Source organism: Scardinius erythrophthalmus (assembly GCF_964197995.2).
Source record: "Scardinius erythrophthalmus genome assembly, chromosome: 11".
NCBI lineage: Eukaryota > Metazoa > Chordata > Actinopteri > Cypriniformes > Leuciscidae > Scardinius > Scardinius erythrophthalmus.
This window is the reverse complement of record NC_138231.1, coordinates 7,763,035-7,782,988: the sequence shown is the minus strand read 5'-3', so window position 1 is coordinate 7,782,988 and position 19,954 is coordinate 7,763,035. Positions and strand designations below refer to the sequence as shown.

At 41.9% G+C, this 19,954-nt stretch overlaps 1 protein-coding gene across 1 annotated transcript in view; it reads right to left on the bottom strand.

Moving 5' to 3' along the window:
- Positions 1 to 436: 436 nt before the first annotated feature.
- Positions 437 to 19,954, bottom strand: part of LOC308698226 (protein unc-93 homolog A-like) — a gene marked incomplete at both ends in the record, with an annotated part of 43,135 nt that continues 23,617 nt past the window's right edge. The window contains 7 exons of the mRNA XM_081378141.1: positions 437 to 732; positions 1,448 to 1,579; positions 1,667 to 1,802; positions 2,864 to 3,081; positions 3,259 to 3,384; positions 3,459 to 3,688; positions 5,884 to 6,065. Of these exons, the coding sequence (XP_081234267.1) occupies positions 437 to 732; positions 1,448 to 1,579; positions 1,667 to 1,802; positions 2,864 to 3,081; positions 3,259 to 3,384; positions 3,459 to 3,688; positions 5,884 to 6,065 (1,320 nt within the window). The remainder of the gene's footprint in view (positions 733 to 1,447; positions 1,580 to 1,666; positions 1,803 to 2,863; positions 3,082 to 3,258; positions 3,385 to 3,458; positions 3,689 to 5,883; positions 6,066 to 19,954) is intronic.

Sequence of the window (19,954 nt, the reverse complement as noted above, 5' to 3'; positions counted from 1 at the left end):
CTTAGACTAAAATGCATGTTTGAGCTGTTTCAACTGAAAGCAACTTGCACTGACATATCTTAAAATATATATGTGCCATTGTTTTGTCTCAAGATGCACACCAGTAATGTTTTTTTCTAATGCACGTTTATAAAAGCTACTTAAATGTCCTTGAACTAAGGTTAAACCAGGCCCTTGAGTGCCAAATGTTAACCAGACATGCTCACATTTAACATATGAGCATTCTATCTGTTGCATTTAGTGTAAAAATGAGGTAAACAGAATCATAAAAACAAAAAGAAACAATTTGCCTTTGTACAGTTATAAAGAAGATTTATCAAAATATTTATATGCTACATCAACACTTTGTAAAAACTACTGTAAAAATAATCTCTGAAAGACAACCAAAAAAATCAACATTTTACATGCTGAGGCAGAAATATCAACCAAAATCTATTTACATTTGTGTCTGGGCAATAATAACTTTATCGTTCAATTCTGTGAGGTCGGCCTTTTCTGGTTTATGCAAGTCCTCCATTATCACTGGTGGAGTTGGATGCTTGTATTCCTCGTACTCAACGTAAAGGTAAGTTACCATGCTAAAGGCCAGAACAGCCAAAGCAATGTAGATCTTGGTGGACAGGCAGATGAATGTGCTGTAAGCAAAGGCTATAACAAAACCAAGGGACTCCCACATGCAGTAGTTGGCAAATGCTGCTTCTTTGTTCTCAGCAAAGAGAATTCCATAAAGTGCTGCAATGAAATAATACACAGTATAATAAATAACTATAAAAATATTTATAAATTAACAACATAATGTTAACTTGAATACCATTAAATGCAATACAACAAATATAAAACACATTAAACATCTGTGGAAGCATTTTTTTATTTATTTTAAGTAATAATAATAGTAATAATAATAAATGATTCTTTTTTTTTTTTTTTAAATGACGCATGACATATTGATGAATGCGGAAGCGCAGAGGATAGAGCAAAACAAAACACCGGTCACAAATTAGAAGTCTAAAATGAGAATTTTTAAAGAGAAATGTTTCCGCTACGCTACTCCTACATCCTACGTCATACGCCAGAACTCGACTCTCTCGTGACGGCCGTTTCCGGAAGCTGGTGATTACAGCTTAAAGTTATAATTATGGATAATTGTCTAACAAAAATGCATCGCTTTGCTTCAGAAGGCCTTTATCAACCCACTGGAGTTGTATGGATTACTTTTATGATGGATGGAAGCGCTTTTTTGGGCTTAAAAAAATTGTACCATTCACTGCCAAGATATTTTTTAATATAACTCTGTGTTCGGCTGAAAGAAGTCATAAACACTAAGGATGGCTTGAGGGTGAGTAAATTATGGGATACTTTTCATTTTTAGGTGAGCTAACCCTTTAATATTCATAAAAATAACTTGACTGTATAGGTAACTAAGTAGTATGCAGTATTAAGCACTCACCATTGGTTTGCGTTTGCCACACAGCGTCTGCCATGCCCCAGAGAGCCGGAATCACGAAGAACACAGGCAGCTGGTTTGGATGAGGCTCCCAGAACAAAAGACCCACAAAACAGCCCAGGTTTGTCAGTGCAGCTGTGAAAGTGTAGTGAGACAGTATGAGCATCAATTCTAGAGACAATATTTAACCTTAAACCATATGTCAAGCTGTTCATGTATTACCCAAACAAAAGAGGGGGATTCTTCCAGTGTATTGAGCCAGTCTCCCAAACGCAAATGAGCACAGGGAGTTAGCAGCAGCGAAACAGATCATCACAAAGCCAACATAATGTATTCCTAAAGCACAAGTCACATAGTTCTGCGGGAAAGAGGATCACAAACACATGATCATTTTCCATGTGAATGAACTAGAAATTAACTTTCCCATTATGATCTTAAATTTGAATTTATTAAATGTTTAAACAATAAATTCAATTAGAATAAGCAATTGAGTCCGAGATCGCATACTCTCTCAGGTAGCTACTTATTTTGAGTGAGTAATTACTTCACAACCGCTAAAAGAGTATGTTGTATGTACTGTATGAGTGTGTGTAGTATGAATGTAATTCTAACATACTACTTTCGCCATGTTGCACCCTTTAAGGGTAAATATGCAATATAGGGTGCATGACCATTCACAAATCCTCTCCCGTGGCCTCATGGGATAGTAAAGTGACCATCATATACACACTTCAGAATGTCGCCAGAAGTATTAGGTCATCCAGGTACTTTTTGCCTGCAGTAATGTGAATTCATTTTGTCACATACTGTTTTTCGCAAACAATATAGTAGGGAAGTATGCGATTTTGGATGCAGCCAATAAGTTTCAACTTTATTTTAAATTCTACTATATGTCCAGGACATCTGTACAATCATGTACAAAATCCATCTTTGCATCTGAAGAGGCATTTACTGTAAATGTAATTACACAGACTGTTTAATTACAGACTGTTTAATGCAGTAATTACAATTGCATAAATAATGGGTAACTTTACAGTGTCTTTGTTATACGTAACGTAATATTATTTACTATTTACTAAAAATAGTAATTACTATGAACTGTACTTAAATACATGGAACTAATCATAAACCTAATCCTAACCCTAACCTTATAGTAAGTACATTATTATTATTCAGTACTTAAATGTGTAATAACACTGTAACATGGAAACATTAAAATAAAGTGTAACCAAATAATGCAATGAGATATTAATGTTTTAAAAATAAGGGGATAACTCAAGTTCTGTGTAGGGCATCCATTTGCTTAACTGTTTTGTATGTTATAAATTTTTGGATGATTTTTTATTAATTCTGGTGGCATTTTGTTTCCCAAGCCCCCTTTATTTTTGACTCTGCCACAGTCTGTATTTGGTTAGGTACCTTTGTGAATTCGCCAGAGAGGAAGCTTTGCTCCATCCCACTGAACATGGTCAAAGGGTTGAGCAGCAACAATCTGGGATCTCTCAAGAGCTTGAAGGTAGCCAGAAAGGTGCTGAAAAATGATTCGTTGCCCTTGGTCTTTCGAAATTCTTTGGCCAGACCTTGGTCTATGTTGTCCAAGAACACTGCCACAAAAATCATGGCCAGAACCCCCACACCTGCATAGACCAGGAAACACTAGGTTATACAGTCTTAATGGACCTTCATAGAACAATGAAAATTAGTTGCCTACACACAGTGCTGAATATTTTAAGCTAGATATTTTTCAGGGGATAATATTAATGAAGTCCTATTTCAACAGCTCACTATACAAGCATACAAAAAAAATGACCTACCAATGTAGCAGCCTAGTAGTGTGTTTACTAAGTGTCTTGCTGGACGGGTTGAGTTTCCAATGATGGTGAAATTGTCATGGCATGTTGTGACACCACAGAACTGCAGGTTCTCCTCAGGGACTTCGACTAGAAATGGATAGACGCTCATTTACAGTCACCAAAATACAGAGACGCTGGCAAAGTATTTAATTCAACTGTACCTATGTTAGAGTCCTGGCCAAATATGAGAGATGACATGAGGTTTCCCCATACCCCAGAAGATTGAAAAAGGAAGAAAAAAATGCCAAAATATTGGTTTATTAGATCCTGGCCTTTCTTGTTGTGTTTCTGGCCACGCATGTTTCCACTAATTGTGAGATAGGTGCATTTTGCAGACCACAACGGAGCACCTCCCATACCTAGAATGACAGAAGTGGTCATCAGACTTGGCCTGCAGAAACAAAATTATTTCAGAGACTTCAGTAATTTGTTATCTTCGGAATTTGTTAAATTGGCCAAAAATTATAGTAAAGACATTAATAATGTTACAAAAAAAATCTTTTGAATTGTTATTCATTAAAGTGTATCAATATATGTATCACGGTTTTTACAAAAATCATTCATCATTCAACATTGATAATAATATGAAATGTTTCAGGAGCAGCAAATCATCATTTCATAATGATTTCTGAAGGAGCATGTGACACTGAAGACTGGAGTAATGATGCTGAAAATTCAGTTTTGACATCACACGAATAAACTAAATTTTAAAATATATTAAAATAGAAAACAGTTCTTAGTTTTAGTAATATTTTTTGCAATATTACTGTATACTGTATTTTTGGATCAAATAAATACAGCCTTGGTAAGATACTTTTTTCAAAAACATTAAAAAATCCTGCTAGCCCCAAACTTCTGAACAGTTTAAATATAATTTTTTTTCATATATTTTGTGCTAGCTTCCATAACCCTTCCATAACAAGTCATTTGGACCACTTTTATGATGGTTTTACGGATCGATCCCTTTAAAGGGATAGTTCACCCAAATTTTTTAATTCTGGCATTATTTACTCACCCTCATGTCATTCAAAACATGCAAGACTTGTGTTCATCTTCGGAAATCCAATAAAGATGTTATTAATGAAATCTGAGAGCTTTCTGTCCCTCCATTGACAGTTAACTTCCACTTTCAAGCCCCAGAAAGGTATAAAGACATTATTAAAGTAATCAATGTGACCCAAATGGTTAAAACTCAGTTTTATGGAGCGATGTGAGTGCATTGTTTATGCAAAAAAAACTAATTTACCACTGTATAAAAAAAAAAAAAAAAAAAAATGCATTTTTAAAAATGCCCATAAGGGGGCGTCAAGGACTCAACAAAAAGGCTATCTTGGTTCCAAATGCTGCAACTTTTGATTCCTTTATCCAATCACCACAAAATTGTATCCAGATGCAGCTCATATGTAGAGGGACTTCCCCTCTTCCCCATAGTTTTGAAGTTATGAGTCTTTAGTTTTGTGTATGTTACTCAGAAAAAAAAATTTTTTTATTGCCTTCCAAATGTGTGAGGACTAAACAAAAAGGCTACCTTTGTTCCAAATGCTGTAACTTTTGAGTACTTTATGCGATCAGCACAAATCCAGATGCAGCTCACATTTAGGGGTAGGCTACTTCCACAAAAAATAATTTTTTCCCTACCATATTTCCTTCCCAAGTTATTGCATGTCAAACAAGAGAGATATGCAAAATCATAATAAAAATTATATATATTTGTTGTCTTTTATCAGCAGTTTCTCGGCAGGAGAATGTCCAAATGTAATGTAATTTATATTTTAAATAAATTTGAAAAGCGTTCTGTCAAACGATACCTTTTGACTCTCCTTGTAGTTTTGGAGTTATGAGTCTTTAGTTTTGTGTGTGTCACTCAGAAAACATTTTTTTTTATTGCCTTCCAAATGTGTGAGGACTAAACAAAAAGGCTACCTTTGTTCCAAATGCTGTATCTTTTGAGTACTTTATGCGATCAGCACAAATCCAGATGCAGCTCACATTTAGGGGTACTTCCACAAAAAATAATTTTTTCCCTACCATATTTCCTTCCCGAGTTATTGCATGTCAAACAAGAGAGATATGCAAAATCATAATAAAAATTATATATATTTGTTGTCTTTTATCAGCAGTTTCTCGGCAGGAGAATGTCCAAATGTAATGTAATTTATATTTTAAATAAATTTGAAAAGCGTTCTGTCAAACGATACCTTTTGACTCTCCTGGTAGTTTTGGAGTTATGAGTCTTTAGTTTTGTGTGTGTCACTCAGACAAAACAACTCTAAAAATGCCTTCAGGGCTTAAGGGGTTAATCTACAACGCACATTCACAAAAGCACCACGACACATGCGTGTTGTGTTAACGCGAGAGCAGATGTTGTGTGAACGACATGAGAGTGAGTAATTAATGAAAGAATTATCATTTTTGGGTGAACTATCCCTTTAAGCTATGTCTTATATCTCAAACATAATAGTCTTGTCATGTCTGAGATTTGAAACGGTCTCTCACATTTTAGCTTAAAACTAAACACTTACATTAAGTATTTGTGTATATTATTCAACAGATCAGCAAGTACAAAAGGTGGAGAAATACACGCACCAGCCAGGCACAAGGTTTCCAATGGAATATGTCATATAGCAACCCATTGAAATGACGATGGTCCATTTACAGCCCAGATTTTTGATCATTATTGGGGGCAGAAACATTGAGGACAAAATGGTGGCTCCATAGATGACGCTGAGCGATATAACGCCCATTCCATCCTCAGCATTGAGACTGCTCTGTAACATACAAACATGCTTCTGTCAATATAAATACATCCACAAATCAATACCAAGATACACTCATTTATTTAACAAAGCAATGTCAGAGTTTCTTCAGTTGGGTAACTGTTCTGTCCCTTTAGGTGATTTTAAAGATAAAAAAATGCTTTAAATCAATCATAAATTGTTTTCATAAATTTTAATTTGTGTAAAATGTACCATACTTTCACTATTATGAATTGTATTTCCCATGCACCCAAACTTCCTCTTTAGTAAATGGATGTGGAAAAAAATCAATGAACTATACTTAGCACCTTTTCTATAACATCATGCTAATTTAGAACTCAATTTCTATTTGGTTATGAAAATTACTCTGAAGCTGTACTGCAAGAGTTTGATTATGAGAAATGTCAACAAAAAGATTTTTACATCATTATTTATTAGACATCTGTAAAAATAAAAGGTGCCTGGAGGAACCTTTTGGGGTTCTTCACTTTGCCACACCGGCGGAACCGTCTGTAGATCCTCTAGTCTAGGCACCCTTTAAAAAGGGGTGGTTCTCTGAAGAACCACACAAGTTTCCTGAGGAACTCTTATATTAGGCACTGTGTGGAACCACTTTGGGTGCCTCCAGGAACCAAATGTCATTTTTTTTAAATATTTAATTTCATGTTGTTACTATGGTTTTATTTTAAAAAATATATATTTTTGACTAATTAAAAATGTCCATCTTAACTTAACTTTAAAACATTTGTGTTTCAGTCCGATGGTAAGTCTGACATTACTGTTTCCAAAAGCTCTATCAGATGCCAAAAACAAACAAACAGTGCTAATATGCACTCATTGTGCTATAATATTCCTGAAAATGATGACCTTTTCTCCTATATCCTTTATCTCTATTCTGAAATCTCTGATGGTTAGTTATTCAGCTATTTTGAATAATAAAATATTGAAGTCTGGGATGCCGTTAGACTGGAGACTGTAATGTACATGGCTTTTGAAAAGCTAAAATGTGTGACTTGAATCAACAGTGTTCATAAATGGTTGTTGAGTATTCTCATGAAACAAGATAGAGGAAGTAGAAGTAGAGGCTTCGACCCGGAAACAGTATTAAGGTGCAGTAAAATTATCTGTTGTTCTGTGAATGTTCACTGGTGAATTCCAGTCATTTCAATAAGAATCCACACGATCAGCAATTTCATGTGTGGTCAAAAATTTCCCTATGGGACCAAGGTGGTCACTGGAATTCACTAGATTTGACCAACAGAAAGCTGTGTGAAAGTGACTCCTGTGTGAGCTGTGCTTCATACATTACGTCGCTACACTGCTGACAATGGTCAATGGACTTTTTTGCCTGTGTAATTTCACGAAATTCAAAAATGTGACCGCACCTTTACTCGCTGCAACCATAGACTGTAAAAAATATGGACAAAGTGTCTGTGACGTCACCCATAGACTTTCTGAAGAACGGTTTTGAGGCCGTTTATGGGGGCGCTAATTTAAAAAAATATATATATTTTTTTTTTTGCAGGGTGGTAGCAGAAGACTCATTAATATTCATTATGGAAGTCATCCCTGATTGGTCTGATGACCTACCCCTAACCCCACCCCTAAACCTACCCGTCACTGGGGTCTATGTGATGACCTACCCCAACCCCGCCCCTAAACCTACCCGTCACTGGGGTTAAGACCAATCAGGGATGACTTCCCTAATGAATATTAATGAGTCTTCCTACCACCCTGCAAAAAAAAATCCATATATGGGTAAAGGACGCGAGTCCGGTTATTCTGCAAATGGAACAGCGCGTATCACTCAGCTCGATCTGCTACTCCGGTTATCTCTGTATGTATATTTTAGGCAACAATAAAACTAAATATGTTATAAAACACCACACCAACTCTTTTTGTTTTTATTTAAAGAAATCTTAAATATTATAGCCACACAAATGTGGTTCAGGCAACGCGTATTGATTATATTCACTGCATATAACGTTAGCCTATTTATAACAAAACGAAATATAAAACACAACCCTGCCTCTTTTCATTTAAATATAATATAAAAATATTAAACATTTTAATATGGTCCAGGCAATATGTGCATTTGTACTAAACAGATGTTGCAGTAAACAACATTACAGATCATCTTCGTTGTATTAAAATTTAAAATGACAAAACTCGACCCAGTCTCTTTTTGTTAAATTTCAGTTTTATCAATATTAGCCATTATAAAAGTATAAGTAAAAGGTACAAGAAGCTATACAAATAAAGCAAACAATTCAGTCAAACATACAAAGTCAGCGCTCTATCTAACCATACAACGGTAAAGTTAAATAGCTTATAAAGTTATGAAACTTCACTTAGCCCTCAGCCAAAACGATTGGCAAGGAACAAATTATAGATTCACGAGACCAAAAATCACCCGTTAGATATACACAAGACGAATTATATCTCATGTTTAACCACTACGGAAAGGAGAGTATGAGTCAGCGGAAAACATCAGAAGGACCAGCCGAGGAAAGGCTGTTCCAGGCGGGGTACATGAGCGCCGAGCGCCCGGTGATCGTCTGGATCTCACAACCTGGATAAAATTTTCATAAATCTTTATAAATAAACCACAGATTTGAGCTTTAAATAACCACATTCTCGCCTAAAAAACTCTTAAAACTACATTTCATGATACAAAAACAGTAGTATTATATTTTAACTGTATATTAAAAAAATGGCGCTTCTTATGTTGTCATTCTCCTTGGCGCAGCCTATGCTCGTTATCAGCTGTCAATCAAAGTTAACCACGCCCTTATTTGTCATACATTTTATATCTAAATACGATCTAAACTAACGAGTTAGAAAAAAAATCACCCCCCTCACAGTTGTCAGGCACTCGGAACCTATCGAAAAATACAATAAAAGTCCATGGGACCAGCCTGTAAAAACATGAATTTATGCTGTGAAAACGGACATTTTAACATGGGGGTCTATGGACATTTGCTCCCTTTTGGGACCTGCCCCTAGCGGATTTTCAATGTATTGCAGTTTTTCGCACTTCCGGGTAGGCTTCATTTTTCAGATTAGAATGTTGCGGCTTGGGCTGCAACATAAAATGCAATCAATAATAAAATCTTCACAAGGGACATGTGAGGTACTTAAAGAGTTAGAAAAGTGAAAAGCTTTTATAAACAAATAAACAAATAAACTTCAATGATTTTCAGGTCTACAGGAGGATTTTTATTCTTGTTCAAACTTGTATTTCAGCTTACCGAGATCCCTGCAAAGTACAACATTTACTGTTAGTAAGGTTATTAAAGTGATAGTTGTGAAATTTAAATAATTTCCTCACCCTTGTGACGTTCCAAACCTGTTTGACTTTCTGTCTGTGCAGATCAAAAGCAAAAGCAGTACAAAAGCAGATCTCAGGCATAATGCAACCCCAGTCACCATTCGCTTTCACTGCATGAAACACAAGCAGAAAAAAATTGTGTAAATCATTCATGAAACCATTCTTATGTACACTTGTCTAGTTCAATTCAATGCAACAATTTATGTAAAAATGGCTAAGCTCCAAAAATGTTCCAGAAAAGATCCTAAAAATAATCAATGAGTTCACAACTCATGTGTTATGGGTTGTGTTGTAAGTCTTCTGAAGCCTGTGATATTATTTTTCTGAGTAACATGAATGAGATTTGAGAGCATGAGGGAAGATTTTCAGAGAATAACTGATTAAAAAACACAAGTACACAGTCAAACAATACAATTTCACACAGAGAAAGTTCATAGTAATAAAGTAGGCTACTTGCGTGTGGTGCAGGTAACTTACTGTAATTCAATGTTGCCATTGAAATGTTCAGATTATTTTAGAAATGTAGCCTACTGGTTGTTCTGGGGAAACAAAAGAACAAAGCTGATTATTCACAACATAATATTTATTGACCAGTAAATGGCTTTAAAATGGTATTTGAGAGAATGGGGGCAAATGTAGTAGCCTAAGTAAAGTTATAGCTAAACAAAAACAGACAAAACCTGCTTGTGTTATTCATAACAAACGCCAATGACAACAGCAGGAATCAGCTAAATTAGTTAGGCTATATCAGCAATTTGAAGACACAGTTGTACAGAATATGTTGAATTGAATGACTAAATCAATCTAAGACAATAAGTCAGTCATTTCCATTTGTTCATTAGATCAACGTAGTTAGCATCGCGGCTAAAACCTTTATACCAGATACTGTGCAATAAACGAGTGGTAAACACTGTAAAAACGTTTATATGTGTGTTTGAATATATAGTGAGTAGACTCTGTATTTATATTTATTTGGCGAGTTTACAAACCTTGTAAAGGAGAGCCGAACAAACGGCGGAAGCTGCGGCAGGTTTTGATGAGGGGAGCCGTTACTTTGTTTCAAACCCGATGATGATTAGCTGAGCTTTGTTGCGCGGGAGCAGCGCGAGCATCACTGAAGCGACGACAGCTGAGGAATAGCAGCAGTTTCGTGACAGAATAAAACTTTTCTCCTCCTGGATCTTCTTCAACTTATTAATACTAGTGCAAAATACCCATGCAAAATCAATTTTTGTGTGTGTTTTTAGTAATTGTTGGTTTGGTGTTGTATTTTCTTAGTGTTGCAGCCAGTCGCTGACGCGCTCAAACATAACTCCTCAAGTCCGTTCCGTTTATGTTTTTTATTGAATGTTGTGTGAATAATTGTACCTGAATTTCCATTGGTTTTATTGTCCTACCGTACAACAGGGAGGGTGATGGAGCTTTCAGTGAATAATCCCAAGCTGGTAAATGAGCGGTCAAAGAAAATATACGGCTGCACCTTGCTAGCCACTTTCAAAACAAACTCTAAACGCCGTGTTAGATTGAACCCATAAAACAGGTGCTGCAGTCACCTGATTGCTGGTGGGCGGGTTCAGTAACGCACACCTCCATGTTGCACTCACAGAAAAGCAAAACCAAAGCAATATTAAAGCAAAACAAAAGTCTGAATATAAACAAATACAACATAACCACACCAAACTATTATTAACAAAACACATTATCATAATTCGACTCAAACCATAATAAAGAAAGCAAGTCTGGCTCTAACATACCGGCCCCTAATTGTTCTGTGAAAAAACAGTACAATTACAAACATACTATAGGAGACAGATAATATTTACAGAAATGTACATACAGCTTACCAACATACTCCTTTTTTTGTTAGATTTTTTTTTTTTTTTTTTTTTTTTTTTTAGTAGATGCTACGCATCAGTTCATAAAAAATCAGTTCATCATGAAGAAAGAAGGTTCGTCAATCTCAATCAGTGGCTTCCAGAAGTAAGGCAAGTTTTGAGATCGGCCGTATCAAGGTGCTGGCCTTGGTTTGCACCTCTACCTGTCTCACAAACTGTCACATGCCTGTCCTGTCTTGTGTAGCACATGTGGTGTTTGTGTTCCTGTCACTGTTTGACCCCACCCTCCTTGTTATCTCATTATTGGTTTCATTTGCCCCACCTGTTGTTCCTTATTACCTGCCTGATTTGTCCCTTTTATAAGTTCCTTTGTGTTTGCAGTCTGTGTCGGATCGTTGTCTTGTACACGTCTCCTGTTCTCCCGTGACCCCTTTTGGTATGTTCGTTTTTGAAGTTGTTTTGTATTTAGTTATGTTTTCCCCCTCGTGGGTTTTGTTTTGTGTTTAGTGTTTCTTTTGTAAATAAATTATTTTCCCTTTGCATTTGAGTCCTCCCTTTGTTTTCTGTAATTCACGTGACAGAACGATCCGACCATGTCAAGGACTCAGCAAAGGGTCTCTTCCCCAGCCACCGAGCGGGAGAGGAGGCAAAGTTTTGAGGGGACCCGGTTGGTCATATTTCGCGGGACCCGTGGAGGCCGCAGTAGAGGAGGTGGGCGAGAGGAATTTCAGGACCACTCTCCACTCTGGCCCCTCCTCGACCCAGTTCCGGTGGTCCCAGTTCCGGTGGTTCCGAAACGGAGGAGGAGAGGAAAGAACCCCTCCGTGGCTATGTCGGTGGTCTCTGTTCCGGTGGTCCCTGTTCCAGCGATCCCGAGTCCGGTGGTCCCTGTTCCGGTGGTCCCTGTTCCGGTGGTCCCTGTTCCGGTGGTCCCTGTTCCGGTGGTCCCGAGTCTGGTGGTCCCGAGTCTGGTGGTCCCGAGTCTAGTGGCCCAACCTGAGACTGTTCACGTTCCGTCTGCCCAGTCAGAGACTGTTCAGGTCACATCTGCCCAGCCAGAGATGGTTCAAGCCACGTCTGCCCAGTCGGAGACAGATCGGGAGATGCCCATTCTCATGGCCGGGGGGGCACTGATCGGCTATTTAGAGCGTTTAGCTCGGATCCTGGAGACGCCCTTCAAACCTTCAGTGTCTGTTCCTGAGCCGGAGCCAGTGTCTGTTCCTGAGCCGGAGCCAGTGTCTGTTCCTGAGCCGGAGCCAGTGTCTGTTCCTGAGCCGGAGCCAGTGTCTGTTCCTGAGCCGGAGCCAGTGTCTGTTCCTGAGCCGGAGCCAGTGTCTGTTCCTGAGCCGGAGCCAGTGTCTGTTCCTGAGCCGGAGCCAGTGTCTGTTCCTGAGCCGGAGCCAGTGTCTGTTCCTGAGCCGGAGCCAGTGTCTGTTCCTGAGCCGGAGCCAGTGTCTGTTCCTGAGCCGGAGCCAGTGTCTGTTCCTGAGCCGGAGCCAGTGTCTGTTCCTGAGCCGGAGCCAGTGTCTGTTCCTGAGCCGGAGCCAGTGTCTGTTCCTGAGCCGGAGCCAGTGTCTGTTCCTGAGCCGGAGCCAGTGTCTGTTCCTGAGCCGGAGCCAGTGTCTGTTCCTGAGCCGGAGCCAGTGTCTGTTCCTGAGCCGGAGCCAGTGTCTGTTCCTGAGCCGGAGCCAGTGTCTGTTCCAGTTCCAGTTCCTGAGCCGGAGCCAGTGTCTGTTCCAGTTCCAGTTCCTGAGCCGGAGCCAGTGTCTGTGTCTGTTCCAGTTCCTGAGCCAGTGTCTGTTCCTGAGTCTGTGCCTGTGCTTGTGTCTGTTTCTGTGTCTGTTTCTGAGCCCTCAGTGACCGCATCACTGGCCATTATGACCACAGCCATGTGGTGTGTGTGGGCTACGCACACACTTGGACCGGTGGTGTCTGTTCCTGGGCCGGTGGTGTCTGTTCCTGGGCCGGTGGTGTCTGTTCCTGGGCCGGTGGTGCCAGTTCCCGAGCCGGTGGTGCCAGTTCCAGTGCCCGAGCCGGTGGTGCGAGTTCCAGTACCCGAGCCGGTGGTGCGAGTTCCAGTACCCGAGCCGGTGGTGCGAGTTCCAGTACCCGAGCCGGTGGTGCCAGTTCCAGTACCCGAGCCGGTGGTGCCAGTTCCAGTGCCCGAGCCGGTGGTGCCAGTTCCAGTGCCCGAGCCAGTTCCAGTGCCCGAGCCGGTGGTGCCAGTTCCAGTGTCCGAGCCAGTTCCAGTGCCCGAGCCGGTGGTGCCAGTTCCTGAGCCGGAGCCGGAGGCGTCTGTTCCTGCGCCCTCAGTGACCGCGACACTGGCCATTATGGCCACAGCCATGTGGTGTGTGTGGTCTACGCACACACTTAGACCGGTGGTGTCTGTTCCTGGGCTGGTGGTGTCTGTTCCTGGGCCGGTGGTGTCTGTTCCTGGGCCGGTGGTGTCTGTTCCTGAACCGGTGGTGCCAGTTCCAGTGCCCGAGCCGGTGGTGTCTGTTCCAGTGCCTGAGCCGGTGGTGCCAGTTCCAGTGCCCGAGCCAGTTCCAGTGCCCGAGCCGGTGGTGCGAGTTCCGGTGCCCAAGCCGGTGGTGCCAGTTCCAGTGCCCGAGCCGGTGGTGCCAGTTCCAGTGCCCGAGCCGGTGGTGCCAGTTCCAGTGCCCGAGACGGTGGTGCCAGTTCCAGTGCTCGAGCCGGTGATGTCTGTTCCTGAGCCGGTGCCTGTTCCCTGGCCGCCCGAGGGAGGGTCTCCGCCCTGGCCGCCCGAGGGAAGGTCTCCGCCCTGGCCGCCCGAGGGAAAGTCTCCGCCCTGGCCGCCCGAGGGAGAGTCTCCGCCCTGGCCGCCCGAGGGAAGGTCCCTGCCCTGGCCGCCCGAGGGAAGGTCTCCGCCCTGGCCGCCCGAGGGAAAGTCTCCGCCCTGGCCGCCCGAGGGAAAGTCTCCGCCCTGGCCGCCCGAGGGAAAGTCTCCGCCCTGGCCGCCCGAGGGAAAGTCTCCGCCCTGGCCGCCCGAGGGAAAGTCTCCGCCCTGGCCGCCCGAGGGAAAGTCTCCGCCCTGGCCGCCCGAGGGAAAGTCTCCGCCCTGGCCGCCCGAGGGAAAGTCTCCGCCCTGGCCGCCCGAGGGAAAGTCTCCGCCCTGGCCGCCCGAGGGAAAGTCTCCGCCCTGGCCGCCCGAGGGAAAGTCTCCGCCCTGGCCGCCCGAGGGAAAGTCTCCGCCCTGGCCGCCCGAGGGAAAGTCTCCGCCCTGGCCGCCCGAGGGAAAGTCTCCGCCCTGGCCGCCCGATGGACTCTCTGTTCCGCCCTGGCCGTCCGATGGACTCTCGGCTCCACCCTGGCCTCCAGAACTGTTCATTTTTCCTGCCCCACCCTGGTCTGTCTCTCTTGTTCCCCTTGTCCCACTCTGGTCTGTCTTTCCTGTTCCCCCTGTCCCCCCCTGGTCTGTCTTTCCTGTTTCCCCTGTCCCACCCTGGTCTGTCTTTCCTGTTCCCCCTGTCCCGCCCTGGTCTGTCCCTCCCGTCCCGCCCTGGTCTGTCCCTCCCGTCCCGCCCTGGTCTGTCCCTCCCGTCCCGCCCTGGTCTGTCCCTCCCGTCCCGCCCTGGTCTGTCCCTCCCGTCCCGCCCTGGTCTGTCCCTCCCGTCCCTTGTGGAGCGTCTGGTAGCCGCTCCTTAAGGAGGGGGTAATGTCACATGCCTGTCCTGTCTTGTGTAGCACATGTGGTGTTTGTGTTCCTGTCACTGTTTGACCCCACCCTCCTTGTTATCTCATTATTGGTTTCATTTGCCCCACCTGTTGTTCCTTATTACCTGCCTGATTTGTCCCTTTTATAAGTTCCTTTGTGTTTGCAGTCTGTGTCGGATCGTTGTCTTGTACACGTCTCCTGTTCTCCCGTGACCCCTTTTGGTATGTTCGTTTTTGAAGTTGTTTTGTATTTAGTTATGTTTTCCCCCTCGTGGGTTTTGTTTTGTGTTTAGTGTTTCTTTTGTAAATAAATTATTTTCCCTTTGCATTTGAGTCCTCCCTTTGTTTTCTGTAATTCACGTGACACAAACCCCCTTCTATCTGGCAAAGTTCGGGTTACGCGGCCCATGAGCCACGAGTTCCTTGGAGCAGAGTCATCCACTATCAATATAATGTCTCCAACAGCAAGATTTCTCTGTTTTGTTGTCCACTTCTGTCTCTCTTGTAACTCTGGCAAATATTCTTTGGTCCACCTCTTCCAGAAAAGATTTGCCATGTACTGCACTTGGCGCCATCTCCTCTTGCCACTGCAGTCATTTGAGCTGAATACACCAGGTGGTAGGGAAGGCTTTCCTCTAAGAAGTAAGAGGTGGTTTGGTGTGAGAGGCTCCAAGTCTAGAGGGTCGTCAGAAGCTTTGCAAATGGGTCTGTCATTGATTATGGCTTCAACTTCACACAGTAAAGTAGCCAATCCTTCCTCATCCAGAGCCTGTTCTTGCAACAGGGCTCTAAGAATGCGTCTGACAGTTCTTATTGGTCTTTCCCAAATTCCACCATGATGGGATCCAGTGGGTGGGTTGAAAGTCCAGGATATGCCCTTTTTGAGCAATGCGGCATGGATCTTTGAATTGTCCAGATCTTGAATGGACTCTCGCAAGTCTCGTTCTGCTCTTACGAGGTTCGTCCCATTGTCTGATCTGATGGTCTTGACCATACCTCGTCTGGCAATAAATCGCCGTATAGCATTAATGCACGAGTCAGCGTTCAATGTATGGGCGACTTCCAAGTGTACGGCTCTGATGTTTAAGCATGTAAAGATCACACCATACCGTTTCAACGTAGTCCGTCCTCTTTTGATTTCAAAAGGTCCAAAGTAGTCGATGCCTACATTGGTAAATGGTGGTTCATCCGGTGATAGTCTTTCTTGAGGCAAGTCCGACATATATTGTTTAACTCTGACACAGCTTTCTCTTCTGCAGTGGACGCATTTGCTGATCACATTGGAGTCAGACTGCACACACCATTGAACTCCAAGAGCTCTTTCAATAGGCAATGCATCCTTATCCAAGTCTAAGTCTTTCAACTCCTGGGTTAAGCTTTGCTCTGGAAGGGATGCAAGCAATGTTCGGCTATTACTAACCCATTTGTTCAGCGTGAAACCACCTGAGGCACACAGTTGGGTGAGCAGTCCTGCAAATTGTACTGCCTCTTGCTCTGTATTCACAGACTTTAAGCAGTCGTCCACGTAAAAATTCCTGAGCACAGTATGTGTAATATCTGGGTCAAATTTGCCAATATTGTCTCTGGCACATTGCTGCAATGCAAAAGTCGCACAGCTTGGAGAAGATGTAGCCCCAAAGATGTGCACGACCATTTTGTATTCTTCAAGAGCCATGTCCAAGTCCCCATCAGGCCACCACAAGAATCTCAAGAGATCCGAGTCTTCCTCGGATACATGCACCTGATGAAACATGGCTTCAACATCAGTAATGAAGGCAACAGGATTTTGGCGAAATCTAGTGAGGACCCCAATGAGATTGTTGGTGAGATCCGGGCCTTGTAGAAGTCGCGAATTTAGAGACACACCTTGGTAGGTAGCTCCACAATCAAATACTACCCTCAGTTTGAGTTTTTTTTTTTTTTGCATGTTGAATATTTGGTAGAGCTTGAGAAGTAGAAGGCTTTGGATTCTGATGAGATGCAACATTTCTCTGTTCTCTACTGCCACCTGCTGGAGGTAGGCTGGCAGGTGCAATGTAACTAGGATCCAAAGGTGCATAATGAGTCTGAAAAGGGGGGATTTTTGAACGAACAGATACATCCTTTGCTGGTATGGCAGGTTTCCTTTGAGTGGATGTAGCTGGTTGAAAGTTGTATGGTACGTTCCTTTCCAGAATTAATGGCAGTTGTGTGAACACAGGTGTTAATTGTTCTGCGTCCTCATCAAAAGTATGATGGTCAGAGTTGACTGTTCCAGCTGCCTGTTGAGACAATCCAGTTTCTATATTCTCATTTTGATTCATTCTTTCAGAGACAACATGTTGCATTTCGTATCCTTTCACAAGGTTCAACTTTGCTGTATTTACAGCCATCTTAGTTTTTAACTCAAGCTCCTCCTTTTCAGCTTTGAGTGCAGCTTCCCTTCTCTCAAGAGCTTGCTTCTGTTGAAGAGCTTCTGCTTTAACAACCAGTTCCACTTGTTCACCTTCAAGTTGCATTTTAAGAGAAGCAATAGACGACTTGGATGAGTTAGAAGACCTTGATGACCGTGAGGAATGTTTAGATGACCGTGATGACCATGAGTGCTTTGATTTCACTTGGGAAATACTGTCTTTGGGACCAATATCATCCAGACCAGCAGCAATATCAGCAGTAACAGGAGCATCGACCATAACAGGAGCGTCACCAGTGTTTGCAATTTCATTTTCTGCCCCCTCAGCCACATCATCAGTCATTTTTGTTTGAGAAAACCATTTTTCAGCATAATTTTTTAATTCATTTATGAGAGTCATTTTTGGCAAAAACCATTCATTTTGATCAATTTCAGCATTGTTTGGTGACAACAGCATTTTAAATGACTCATTTACTAAGTGCAAGTCATTATAAGCTTTATCAAACTCAGTTCCCATTTTTAACTGGACTGTTTCCACGTTTTGTACATCATTCATTAATGTCATGATTTCGTTTTTCTTTCTCGTCAACACGCCCATTTTTGCACGTCGAGACGCTTTCAGTTTTGCCAGTCTCTCGTTTTGATCAGCGTTATCATGACTCTCTTCCTCCATGTTCAATTAATCTCGTTTTACAACTCAAATATTTTCTCATTGCAATCCCAAATCTCAAACAGAAACGTCAGGGACTTCATATTCACAACGTGCGGGTTTGTTCGTGTAGGCTTGTTAATTCATTCAGCTGAGATCGCTACAAACTTTATCAATGAAATGACGTCGGATGCGTAAAAACGCGCGTCCATTGAAAATAGCGACTTTCAGTTCATTCAAACAGAGTAGCAGGCCCAAGATATGTTGAGATTTGCAAGCAGATGATCGGGTACAACATAATTCAAGCAAACAATTCCTTCTTCCAAATGTTCAAAGTTCTTTCTAAGGTTAGCAGGCAACACAAGCCAATTTTCTTTGACTATGTATTTTCTTAGTGTTGCAGCCAGTCGCTGACGCGCTCAAACATAACTCCTCAAGTCCGTTCCGTTTATGTTTTTTATTGAATGTTGTGTGAATAATTGTACCTGAATTTCCATTGGTTTTATTGTCCTACCGTACAACAGGGAGGGTGATGGAGCTTTCAGTGAATAATCCCAAGCTGGTAAATGAGCGGTCAAAGAAAATATACGGCTGCACCTTGCTAGCCACTTTCAAAACAAACTCTAAACGCCGTGTTAGATTGAACCCATAAAACAGGTGCTGCAGTCACCTGATTGCTGGTGGGCGGGTTCAGTAACGCACACCTCCATGTTGCACTCACAGAAAAGCAAAACCAAAGCAATATTAAAGCAAAACAAAAGTCTGAATATAAACAAATACAACATAACCACACCAAACTATTATTAACAAAACACATTATCATAATTCGACTCAAACCATAATAAAGAAAGCAAGTCTGGCTCCAACAGGTGTGTTTGAGTGCTCATTGTTACAATTGCACAGCAAAAGTTCAGTGACATTTTTATTTGTGCATGGTATAGCACACAGTGAACTCCGAGAAAACGCTATGCTTGAGCAAACAGTTTGTGAATAGGCTACTACAAATGATGACCGTGAAAGAGACTGTGAACGCATTGAATAGGATATGTTTAGTTGGTGAATAGCATAGGCTACTATTACACAGTAGCGATAACGTTAAGCGCACCAGAATGAAATATAATATCCAGAAGTAAACAGCATAGCTGACAGCATACCTGACAGCATAGGACACATAGTGCAAAGTGCCCGTGCAAAATCAGTTTTTGTGAGCTGATCGCCGTCAAAAAAGTTTAGGAGATATTTCTTAGCGATGGCTGATTTCAACAGTTTCAGTATGATAAAAAATAACTTTTATATTGATTCAATGGATTAACTGCATTTTGAAAAAAAAAGTGTCATGAATTTATTGAATTTTTGGGAAAAAATAATCAGTTTTTATAATAAATCTTTAAAAATCAAAATCTGGATTATAAATTTTTATGTTATTATAACCTAAAGATAAAAATAGCATCATTCCTGTAAAACATAACATCCTATAGGAGCGGTTATAATGTTTCATTCAGTCAGGGCGACCTCCGGCCTGAACTGACGAATATAGTGGGTCTTATACACTGCCCATGTAGCTGCGCGATCAAACAGCGAGCGTTTGCTCAAGTAGTTTCAGTATTCTGGGCCGAAAACCTCGGGGCAGACAGTACCGATTTCTTTTTTTTTTTTTGACCGAAAACAGCTTAGCTTGTAAAGCGGGAACCTCTAGGTTATAAAACCTTATAAATGTAGACGGGGAGGCCCAGCCTGCCGCCATACAGATATCTTGCAAGGCAATCCCACTAGACCAAGCCCACGACGAGGCCACACCTCTCGTGGAGTGCGCTCTGACACCTAATGGGCACTGCAAGCCCTTAGAGGTATAAGCCAGCGCTATAGCATCGACTATCCATCTGGATAGGCTCTGTTTCGACACGGCAAGTCCTTTAGAACGTCCGTATAATGAAAACAAAGAGCTGCTCTGTCTGTCTGAAGAAAGACGTGCGAGATACATACTCCTTTAATGCCCTGGTCGGGCAAAGGAAGCTG